Source organism: Notamacropus eugenii, chromosome 2, assembly GCF_028372415.1.
Source record: "Notamacropus eugenii isolate mMacEug1 chromosome 2, mMacEug1.pri_v2, whole genome shotgun sequence".
Classification (NCBI taxonomy): Eukaryota; Metazoa; Chordata; class Mammalia; order Diprotodontia; family Macropodidae; genus Notamacropus; species Notamacropus eugenii.
The window spans coordinates 419,758,639-419,770,724 of NC_092873.1; the positions used below are offsets into that span (position 1 = coordinate 419,758,639).

The window sequence follows — 12,086 nt, forward strand, 5'->3', positions numbered from 1 at the left end:
ATCAAAATTAAGCTGTCTTCTGTCTATTATAAATGCTACTCTGTGATTGTTTCTTGTTTAAAGTGTTGGGGAGAAAGAGGGAAGAGAAAGTCATGGGAAAATCTTATGAGTCCTCATTCTCTTGAGTATAACCCCAAGCTAACATGGAAGAAAGACCAAGGTCCAGGAGGATATATTCTTTTTTTTTTAACTTTTGTTCCCCAAATTTATTAATTTGTTTTCATTTTTCAACAATCACTTTCATAAGCTTCAGATTTTCTCTCCCTCCTTCACTCCTCTTTCCCCATGATGGCATGCAGTCTTATATGGGCTCTACAAATACATTCCTATTTAACACATTTTCATATTAGTCATGTTACATAGAAGAATTAAAACAAATGGAAGAAACCATGAGAAAAAACAAAACATAAAAGAGAAAATAGTTTGCACCATTCTGTGTTCTGACTCCATAGTTCTTTCTCTGGATGTGGATGACATTTTGCATCATGAATCCTTAGGAAATATTTTAGTTCCTTGCATTGCTGTGAAGGGCTTAGTCTATCAGAAACAGTCCTCATACACTGTGGCTATTACTATGTATAATGTTCTCCTGGTTCTGCTCACTTCACTCAACATCAGTTCATATAAGTCTTTCCAAGTTTTTCTGAAGTTCCTCCTGTTCATCATTTCTTACAGCACCATAGTATTGCATTACATTCATATACCAAAACTTGTCCAGCCATTCCCCAGTTGATGGGCATACCCTCAATTTCCAGTTCCTGGCCACCACAAAAACAGCTGCTATGCATATTTTTGTTCATGTAGGTCCTTTTCCCATTTTTATGATCTCTTTGGGATATAGCCCTAGAAGTGGTATTGCTGGGTCAAAGGATACGCCCATTTTAATAGCCCTTTGGGCATAGTTTGAAACTGCTATCCAGAATGGTTGGATCTGCTCACAGCATTCTAACTCTCCCACATCTCCAGCATTTATCATTTTCCTGTTTTGTCATGTTATCCACTTTGATAGGTGTGATGTACTTCAGAGTTGTTTTGATTTGCATGTCTCTAATCACTAGTGATTTAGAGCATTTTTTTCATATGACTATAGATAGCTTTAATTTCTTCAGGGTGATATATTCAAGAATATAACCTGTAATTTCCAAATTCATTTTTATATGTGTCAACAACTGATGGGGTAACAGAGCTGGGACGTAGTTAGTGTTAAACTACTTCTAAATAATAAACAGTGACTAAGCAACAACATATCAAATTCAGCAGACAGTAGACACCTCATATTCAGCGTTCTTAAGGAGCAAGTATTTGAAACTTATAGGCACTTAAACCCTACCTTGTTTGGCCTAGAGGCTGATGGGCTACCTGAGTCTTCTTACCTTTCGTCCAGATCTTCGGTGGCCAACCGGATAAACGTATTGAGAGAAGAGACTTTCCAGAGTCAAACAAGGGTTAGGCTTTATTCAGGGTCTTAGTTATGTATCCATATGCAGGGTGAAATTCTTCCCCAGGGGAAAGGAACCCTCCTCTTCCCAAGGGGCAAGGATCATACAGCAAGAGGATGGGAGCGCAAGAGGGGAGGGACCCCCGGAAGGGACCCCGCATCCAGAAGAGGGCCTTCAGGCTTTCCTGTCCCTACTTAAGCTCTCCCAGCTGCATAGTTTGCACGTGAATATCGTGAGTGCTCTCAGCCCCTAGCTAATGGACAATGGGTGTGCTCTGACCACTGACCAATCTCAAGGGTGGGATGCTCTCCCCAGCAAGTTTCCCACTGAGAAGAGGTGGAAATACACGAGATATCTCGTGTTTCTTGCCTCAATCCCCAGCTGTTCCCTGGGGGGCCTCGTAAGAACTCCAAGGTTTAGAAGTCCTCACTTTTACCTGCTCGAGACTGTCCACATGAAAACTGAGCTTACACCCCCAACACTACCTAATATACCTGAAGTCCTAGAAACTTAGTTTCAGTTTGGGGGAACAAAATCTTGTCTATTTTATAAGGAATTGATTCAGTTCTTATAATAATGGTCAAAGCATCATTTTGGTAAGCATTTCTAAGCACCTTTGGAGCCAAAGTGGTATAGTACATAGAGAGCTAGCCTTGGATTGAGGAAATTTTGGATTCAGATCTTGACTGTGATATATATTGGTTCTTATGACTCTGGGCAACTCCCTTGGCTACTCAGTACCCTGGACAGATCTCAAGAGTATGAGATTCAGAACAGTTATTTAACTGCATTGTTAGAATGAGTTCCCTATCACTATGATCTTCATAGATCTGAATTGATTTAAGCATAATGCTGTAAGTACTGCAAGTTACAAAATAAGTAGAGATCTCAAAGGAAAGTCTTAGAGTACATATCCTGGAAAGACCCCAGGATAGTAAGGGCTCTTAATTTTCATGTAGAAGAACCAAGCAACTGTAACAGAAAATGAGAGACATGTGGCAAATGGAAAAATTTTAGGGGAGATTTATAAAATGAAAATTGGTTATGTATTTGGATGTTCATAAATTCAGGGCTAGAATGGAGGTTATATAACTCAACACCCTCATTTTATAGACAAGGGGATAAACCTAAAGAGTTTCAGACTTTTGTGCAAAGTCACACATGTAAATAGCAGAGCTAGAATTTGAACCCATATCCTCTGACTCCAGATCCAGTACTCTTTCCATTGTAACATGCTGTCTCTTTCATTAATGCATTGGGTTGTTTGGTGTGGTTTGGTTTTGATACAAGAGATATTTACTAACCAACTTTACTCCATAGTACATTCTCTAGAAAGTTAAGTAAACTGCCAGATACTGATGGGGACCAATGTCCAATTGCTTTCTACTTTCATATGATATCAAATGTTAACAGAAACAGAGAATGTTTATTTATTGTTTTGTCAACATTAACTATTGCATTTGAACTGAGTTATGTTGCTTCTCTGTATTGGCTTTATTAGCATTGTTGTAGTTGTTGTGTATGTTGTTCTCTCGTTCTGCTTCATTCTGTCACTTTTATCAAGTCTTCTTGTGCTTCTCTGATAGCCTCATTTTTTCACTTTTTACAATGCAGTGATATTTCTTTACATTTATATATCATTCTGTTCATCCATGTCTCAATTTTTGAATTTGTTTTGTTTCAGACTTTTAGTTCTATCAAACTTGTTTTGTAATTTTATGAGATTGGATCATCTTGGTTGGTTAATTACCAGATATTTGATGCAGTTTGTTATCTTAAATAGAATTTCTCTTCCTCTCTCCCTTGCATTTTGTTACTAATACATAGAAAAAAAAACTATTGGTTTTTGTGGATTAATCTTCTCTATTGTTACTTTGGTAAAGCTATTGTCTTTTTTTTTTTTTTGAAGAGTGATTCTTCAGAAAGCATACCCATCTAAAAACTAGGAGGGAATAGATTGTGTGCACACATGTGCTAAAAGAGTAAGGGAGTGGTAATTATGTACTTGGTCTTAGAGTTACAGAAGGAAGTGAATCTTGATTTAAGCCATCAAGAAAATAAGAATTTAGAAATTTAGAAAGAGGAGGAAGGGTGTTTCAGGTGGAGCAGCAAAAGCAAATATACAGAGGTTAAAATGCATGTGGGTATGTGCAGTGAAGGGAAGAAAATCCACTTAAGTATGCATAGTGTCCATGCATAAGAGGAAAGGGCCATCAGTGCTCAACTGTTGAATCCAAATTTATTGGCTCAAGAAATAGAAAAGTATTTGAGGTTCTTTTAAGTAGAGTAGTGGGGTACATAGATTAGAGGAGAAAGAAACTGGAGTTAGATCAGAATAGCATGGTAACTATCCAAATTTGAAGTGATAGAAGTCCAGATTAGGATGGTTATAGAAGGGAAAAAACCAATCAAAGAGTGAAAAATCATTTGGCTTTATTGACTGCTAGATATGGGTATCTAAATGATGGAAAGGGAGAAGGAAAAAATAACACTATGCTGATGCCATTGGCATAATTAATTGGCAAATTGAGGAACAGAGTCAGTTTGAAAGAAAAAATTTGTTCAAAAGGGAGGGAGGTCATTGATTTTACAGCTTAGATCTTAGATTTAATGGAGTTCTGCTTAGACACATGGTCAAATAAAGTCAATTCTTGTCAATTCTTGAATTGCAGATGATTGCATAAAAAAAATCAACTTGCATATGTACAGTCATGAAAAACACAAAGCAATGATTGAGAAGAGCTGTTATTTTTATCATTCTGAGTGCTTGGTCCAGTGCAGCTCCAAAACCCTCCATGCCTTAGTTGATGGTTTCATGATATGTCTGTAACCAAAACAATTAATCACCTGGTGACCAATATTTTGATTATGAGCCTCTCCAGACTTTACTAGTCTGGTCCTCTATAATGGACATTATAATTCCTATAGGAGCCTTAGTAAAGGTCTTTTCATCTCAGTAGGATCATCTAGACCTTGTACTCCACCGACATATCCTTTGAGACTTCAGGGTTACCTCTGTGCCACATTGAAGAATAGGAGAATTTTGTGGAAACATGATGATATAGTATGAATAAAGAGTAATATTTATTTTATATTGAATTTTTTGTGTAATATTGAAACTTCAGTGATTAGAAATCACTGGGGGAATGGTGTATTATAGTTACTTAATTTGGGCAAGACAGTGGTGAAGAAGACATCTCAGCATTTTTGGGGGAAGAATAGTCCTATATAGTAATGAACGATATATTTCTAAATTTCATGAATAATTTAAAAGACTAAGTAAAAACAAATTGTAGAAGCCACATTTTTTGGCGGCATTTTTTATTCAACAATTAGCTGAGTAGTTGGGTATAATTTGCATCTCACTTTAAGTTGTTTCTAAAAGTTCCAATTTTTAAAGAAATATTAGTAGATTCTTCTAAGCTTGGGTACAAAGCATGGTATTTTCAAAACTAAGCCTTTACATAAAAAAATCACTTGTTTTGCTATTGGAATTGTTGTTATTATTTTCAAAACTCATGATTGTGTAATTTAAAAATTTCAAACTACAGTAATGAGAAAAATCAAAACATTTTGAAAGCATATTTCTTGAAGAGAAAGTCTTTTCCCATTCAGAGATAAACCCACTCTTAACAGATAGAGATAGCAACAACCTCTTCCTGAGCTGTGTTTTAACTAACCTAACCACACAAGTTTCTCATCTTCTAAAAAGGACCACAACTTCCATTAGCAGTAATGGAAGTCATTTATGTGCATAAAGAAATAAGAGTACCTATTGACTTTAATTTATACGTTAAATTTTACTGTATGTATTCTACTGCATATCAGTTCCTACTGTAACTCCAGAACTTGTACAGAAGTAATTTGAACCTATATTTTTTTCCCATTATCATCATACTGGTCATATACTTTTTTTTTTCAGGGTGACCTTAGGTTTGATTTAATGGATTTTCATTGTGTAAACTTTTTTTCTCTAAGTAATGGAAATGCAGTGAATTCTTAAGTAATGTATTTTCCACAATATTTGCAAATGTTGTTATGAAAAGTAATTCCATCTCCAGGCCCTTGTGTTTCATGTGCTGAAGAAAGGCTTAGACTGCTTTTGATTGAGATTTTTCCCATTTTATTGAGCAGTGGTGTTCCGGGATCAAGCTGAATTGCACAGCATAAGAAAAAGAGCAGTGAGCATTTGATGGAAGCAGATAATAAAATGCATCAATTGTGTCAGCACCTCGTTGCAGTCACATCTGGCTTACTGTCAGGGTCCCATTAGATTCCTGTGGTTTTATGTGCCAAAAATAATATGCTCTGTAGTTAATGGAACCAGGATATTTGCAGTTTGATTAAAAAAAAATCATCTTATTTTCTTTCAGATCTTTGTCAGGCTTAAGTTCCATCTGAGCACCACCTTGTCTCTTTAAAATTTTACGACTGAGAGATCAATTGTTCTTTTGATCCATTTCTCTCTTTTTCCCCCCTTATTACAGTGACTCCAGCAGCCTCAGCAGCACTGATGCTGGTTTGTTTACCAATGATGAGGGAAGACAAGGTACTGAAATGTCATTAATTTTTTCCTCCTCCTTTTGGAAAAAAGTTGTGTTCATTACAAGTTATTTTATGAGTTGATGACTTATATAATCCATTTTACAGTAAACGTATGGCTTAATAGACTTGAGGTTTCGTTTCATGGCTAGTCTTTTAGGTGCTCTGAAGGTATCTTCATGTCCTAAAGCAATTAAATCCCTTGATTATCTCCTAAAGCTAGTGTAAAGCTTATAATATTAGGAAGGATTATCTTTTTTTTTTGAGACTAGTATTCTGAAAGCTTTATGTACTTCAGTCTTTTCAGTTTTGCTCCTCTTTTAACAAGTTCACAAGAGAGTGGTTCTCATTCTCTGACTGATTGCAATTGTCTTTAAAACTGTTAAGCATTAATATAGTTGGATTTGCAACTCATTTGTCATTTTTATTCGGCTGTGACATTTATTCCTCCTATTCATTTTGAAAGTAATTAAATGATTTTCTTGAATTCAAAATTCTAAACCACAAAACAGAAATAGTGATGTCTTTCTCATAATTCATTTATCTATCTTGTTTAAGAAATTCCTGAAAATATATTTTCCTGAAATTTTTTTTCATTTTCTCATAATAATATTTCAAAATTACTCATCTTACAGAAAATATGGAATAATCTAAATCATTCATTAGGATGTATTTAAGAATCTCACAAAAATTTTATCTTGTTGAAGTTATATATATATTCATTATATTTTAGACATATATATAAAATGAAATCCATCATTACTAGAAAAGAAACAGGTTTTGTTAAAATTTAACAAGTAAACAATTTAATTACAACTTTAAAAACAAGCTGGAAGGGTTACCATATCACATTAACTTTTTTCCAGCCCATCTATCCCTATGGTGATACAATTGTAGTAAAATGAATGAAATGATCATTAGTTTTATTTCTGGTATAAGTTATTTGTTTTACATGAATAAACTTATGGCTAATTTGAAAGGTAATTTTAGCCCACTTGTAAAACTCATGAGAGCTTTGTTTTGAACTTAAACTTTTCGACAAAAAAGGTAGTATATTCCAGTAGCTAGGAGGGAACTCTGCAAAGTTTATTTCCACCTTTAGGTAAAGATTAACTGAATTATTCCCAAAAGATAACTTTCTCCAGATCAGATTCCTATAAATTTGTATTTGTGTTAATTTTAAAAAATCAGCCTTCCAAATCTTTTAAAGACTTTTAAATCTTTGAGAAACACAGTATAGTTTAAGAAATTGCTATCTTTCCATTTTCTTTTTCTGTCACTAAGTATGTATTGTATTTTCAGTCATGTCCAACTCTTTGTTGACCCCATTTGAGGATTTCTTGGCAAAGATGCTGGAGTGGTCTGCCACTTCCTTGTCCTTCTCTGTCACTAGCAAAAGCAATAAGTGTATACTCACTAAAATAATAGTCCCAAAGTGAAAAAAATGCTTTAAAACTATAGTCAATGATACATAAAACTTTGTTTACACTCTTAGTGAGATCTCCAGTTCTTTTAGATGACTTGACTGTCTTTTTTTCTTAATTACATATAAAATAATTTTTAAGATTCATTTTTTCTGATTTAGAGCTCTAAATTTTTTCCCTCCCTCCCTGCTGCTTGAGAAGGCAAACAAATTATTATAGATTATACATTTGTAGCCATGCCTAATGTATCTCCATGTTAGCCATGTCGCAAAGTTGCAAAAGAAAAAAATAGACAAAAAACACATCACCAAGAAAAGTAAATTTAAAAAGTATGCTTTTATCTCCATTCAGACACCATCATCTCCATTATTTCTCTGGAGGTGGATAGCATTTTTTTTTATCATAAATCCTTTGGAATTGTTTTGGATCATTGTATTACTGGGAATAGCTAAGTAATTCCTAGTTGATCATCATACAATATTGATGTTACTGTGTACGGTGTTCTCGTGATTCCACTCACTTCACTTTGTATCAGTTCATATAAGTCTTCCCAGTTTTTTCCGAAAGCATCTTCATCATCATTTCTTATAGCACAGTACTATTTCTTCACAAATCATACACCACGTCTTTAGCTGTTCCTTCAATTCAGGCATCCCTTTAATTTCCAGTTCTTTGCCCCCACAAAAACAGCTACTATAAATATTTTTGTACGTATAGCTCAACTTGACTGTTCTTGACCAGGAAGGTAATTTCACTCATTCAAATTCGGTCTGACACCAGTGGTTTAGTTGAATATCTTGTTTTCTAAAACAGACTTATGGAACTTAACTACATTGTTGCTAATAAATTACAAATTATTTTGAGTTTACTTGTAGTTTTTTTTAATGAAAAAGTATTTTAATAGCCCATTTGAATCATGTCAGTGATTCTTATTATCTGATAAGAGAAGAATCTATACTGCTCTTCTGATTTAACTGGTATAGGAAATGCCCTCTACCAATTCACACCAATACTTTTTGCAATGTATGGTCTCAAGAGAGTTGCCTTAGAGTACTGAGATGTTATGGGTTTGCCCAGGATCACATATCCTTTCACTCAGGCCTTCTGGTTTCAAGGCCAACTTTCTATCCACTATGCCATGCTAACTTTGTGTTATTTATTGCCTATTAAATTTCTCCATTTTAATTAGAATGAAAGTTATTAAGTTAAAAAGCTGTGTTTATCACCTAAAATTGAGTCTTCCTCAGACCTTTTTTAAAGAAAAAAATTAAACCATTTGCAGTTGAGATTTAGGGTGATTTTCTGTGTATCTTTGGTAAGATAAGACTTTGAAATGAATAAAAAAGTTGAGATTTTCATGAAAGCCAGCATGCATAGAGAAGGGTTTCTGAAAATCTTAGAAGTATCTTACAAAGTCCCAAATTTTATTTTAAAATACTATATGCTTTATTTTTTTTAGTAGTCATCTGTTTTGCTATGCAAAGTTACATGCTTAGACATTTTAGAAATCTCATTACTTTTCCTTTCTTTTCTTTAAAAAAAGGGAAAAATCATTACTTTCACTAAAGAACTATTTCTGCCTTAATTTTAAATTAATTGTTCCCCTTGAATTAGACTTTTAAATAATCTCATACGTCATACTTACTAGTTTGTGTTTGTGGCAGTATAGCATAGTGTTTCTCAGTATACCCATGCTACTGTCACTTTTCATTTAAAATCAACTTTTTCAAAACTATTTCTTAATGAACTTAATCAGATTAATTTCATTTAGTCACATCTGTTCATGATTGTTTCCCCTTTTACATTCCATACAAATCATGAAATTAAGCTAATTATATACCATTATCAGCTGCAAAGAACGAGTTTCACAGTTTTATACCTTTTAATTCCCTGCAGGAGATTAAGGCTTGTTTTTTCTTAATATGGAAAGGGTAGTAACTTAAATGGATTTCCCTGCAGTTATTGCCAAAGGATTAACCAGTTTATTATTGTTTTTCACATTTCTAAATTGGTTCTAAAACATTACATTTTATGTGTTCTTATTGATGGCAATGCTTGTCATGCCATTAAAAACCATTCCTGGAATGGGGCTGCTGTGTTAAAAAAAAAAATAATTTTGCGTTTTTTTTTTTAAATAGGTGTGCATTCTCTTGATGTTAAACCTCAATCTTTGGGGGTGGGGGGCTTTGTGGTTTATTATATTTGTACAGGTGATGATGAGCAGAGTGACTGGTTCTATGAAAAGGAGTCAGGCGGGGCATGTGGCATCGCAGGAGTCATCCCCTGGTGGCAATCAGAAGAGTCTACAGAACTAGGAAAAGAATTACCAGATCCTGTTTTTCAAAGTATCTTAAGTGGCTCTTTTCCTCTTATGTCACCTTCAGGCAGAAGAGGTCAGTAGCACTCAGATCCTAAGAGGTAGGCACAGTGCTTTGTAGTCTATACTAAGAGGTAAAATGTACACTTGGAAATATTTAGCCCAACTGGTTCTAACCATCCCATTTTCCAATGTCGTATATTGTTGCTACTGATTATTGGTTAAAACAAAAATCAACTTTCACTTTGCCTTTCACTTTTCACTTTCAACTTTCCTTTGCCTTGCTGTATCCCTATGATGATAGTTAGAATAAAGGTCTTGTAGACAGATGTCAGGAACATAGGTACCATGAGTAGACATTTCTGTCATAAGCCAAAGAGTAATCAAAAACTGGCTATATTAGAAATTCTTTTTCAATTTCTTCTAATGCCTAGTAGATAAATTTTTCCCTCATACATGTTTTACTTTCATTTATTTTTATTTTACACATGTGTATTTCATTGTTTTATGTATATCTGTGTGTGTCTTTATATATATTTTTCTTGTCTCCAGCTTCTGTGTATTTACTAAATTGAGTTCTTTTGATTCTAGGTTTTCAGGCTAGACTCAGTCATCTACATGGAATGCCCTCAAAGAACATCAAAAAATCTGGAGGAAATTCTACTGCAGTGGTAGGCAAATTTTATTATTATTATTATTAATGGGCCATATTTGGAAATGTTCTTCTCTTTCTGTGGAATAAAAAGCCACATCCTCATCTCTTATATCCTGATGTTATAGCTAAAAACAATCCGTTTTCTTGTAGGCTGCAAACTGGACCAGTGAGATTCCCATATAAACAAAATCTTCTAATGCTAATTAATTAGTTACCGTTTTGAACATCTGGGGAATGACATTCGAGGGAACCTGGCTCCTGTCCTCTTCCCTGGAGATATACTATTGAAGTCAGAGCCTGTCTGGTGGAAATATGAGAATGTTTTTGCTCAAGGACTGGTATTCTTTCCATTTAGTAAGAAATGAACCAGATTGAGGAGCTTTTTTCATAATGTAGATTGGGTGTGAGAGGAGGCAGAAACTAACATAAATGAATTTATACATTTTTTTATTCCACATTTCTTTTAAAATTGAAACTTTGTATTTCTTTCTTTGCCAAAATCCTTTCTAGAGTTAGGAAATTTGGAACTCTTATCCCTGATCAAAAATTTCTTAATGTTTTATATTATGACTAGTGAAGAATAAATCTGTATGTATTTGAATTGTTCTAGGTGAAATGTGACTTAAGTAGTGCATTGGCAGTTATGGTTCCATAGTAGGTGAAGAATTTTAACCAGCATCATTCAAAACATCTGAGCTCTTGAGGTATTTTCAATAATCGTACAGGAGTAATAGATAGGAATACTCTCTTTGTAATGAAGTTCACATTTTGTACAAAATATACATCCTATTTGAATAATTGGCTTTTTACCTCTGTGTTCACTGAGAAAATTTTGTAAATTATAGTATTGCTACATTGTATCATTGAAGTAGTCCTTGTATTCTTTCAGCCAGGGAACTGTCATGAGGCATCAGTAAAGACCATAAAGTATAGTTTAGAAACCTGGGGGATATTTAGCATTACCTGGAGCTATCAGTTTTATTTTTTATCTTAAAATTTTATTTGAAATCTGCTATTTTTTTAAAAAAATATTGCTTTTCCTCAAAAAGATTTTTTGGGGTTTAGATAAAAATGAGAGCTACTCATCAAATACCCATACATCTGTAGGAAATATTGACTGGAAATATATAAAACCATTATGTAAACTAATTTTCATCAAGTTAAAATCATGGTGTGTTGGCTGGTACACCCTCTATATTTTGTCCAATATATAGCAGTTTGCATAATTATAGTTGTGATTACATCAAAGTGATTAACATTTATGATAATCATTGCTTTAATATATTTTTATATTATTTTATAGCTGAATTGTCATAATCCAGATATTAAGATCAATTTGAATTATTAATTCAAAAGAAATTTAGGTTGAAATTGCCTTTACCTTACTTTTATCACAAGGAGAAAGTTTAGCACAAACAATAATATTTCAGAATGTTTAACAATCAGTCTCCTTTCATATTTCTTGTGGAGGCTGAGTACAGTTGAATCATAATTGTAAAGCTGCTTCTGCAAATGAATATTTTTGCTTTTAGTTATTTAGGTTGAACACTGATACTTTAAAGTTTTTACAGGTATTTAAAGGTAAAGCAATGTGGTTTTGATAATTGCAACCGATTTTTGCGTAGATCCATTATGTATTATAGACTGGAAATTCAGATGGTTACTTCTGAATTATATGTACATATATAAATATATATATGTATAAAAGA

The 12,086-nt window shown here is 33.7% G+C and overlaps 1 protein-coding gene across 11 annotated transcripts in view; it reads left to right on the forward strand.

The window, feature by feature from the left end:
* Positions 1-12,086, forward strand: part of GPATCH2 (G-patch domain containing 2) — a 253,379-nt gene that overhangs the window by 28,294 nt on the left and 212,999 nt on the right. For 10 of the 11 annotated variants that reach the window (XM_072647816.1, XM_072647814.1, XM_072647817.1 and 7 more), the window contains 3 exons: positions 5,927-5,988; positions 9,616-9,798; positions 10,314-10,393. In XM_072647816.1, the coding sequence (XP_072503917.1) occupies positions 5,927-5,988; positions 9,616-9,798; positions 10,314-10,393 (325 nt within the window). Of the gene's footprint in view, positions 1-5,926; positions 5,989-9,615; positions 9,799-10,313; positions 10,394-10,527; positions 11,238-12,086 lie in introns of those variants that run through there. The other variant, XM_072647824.1, reaches the window with a different exon arrangement.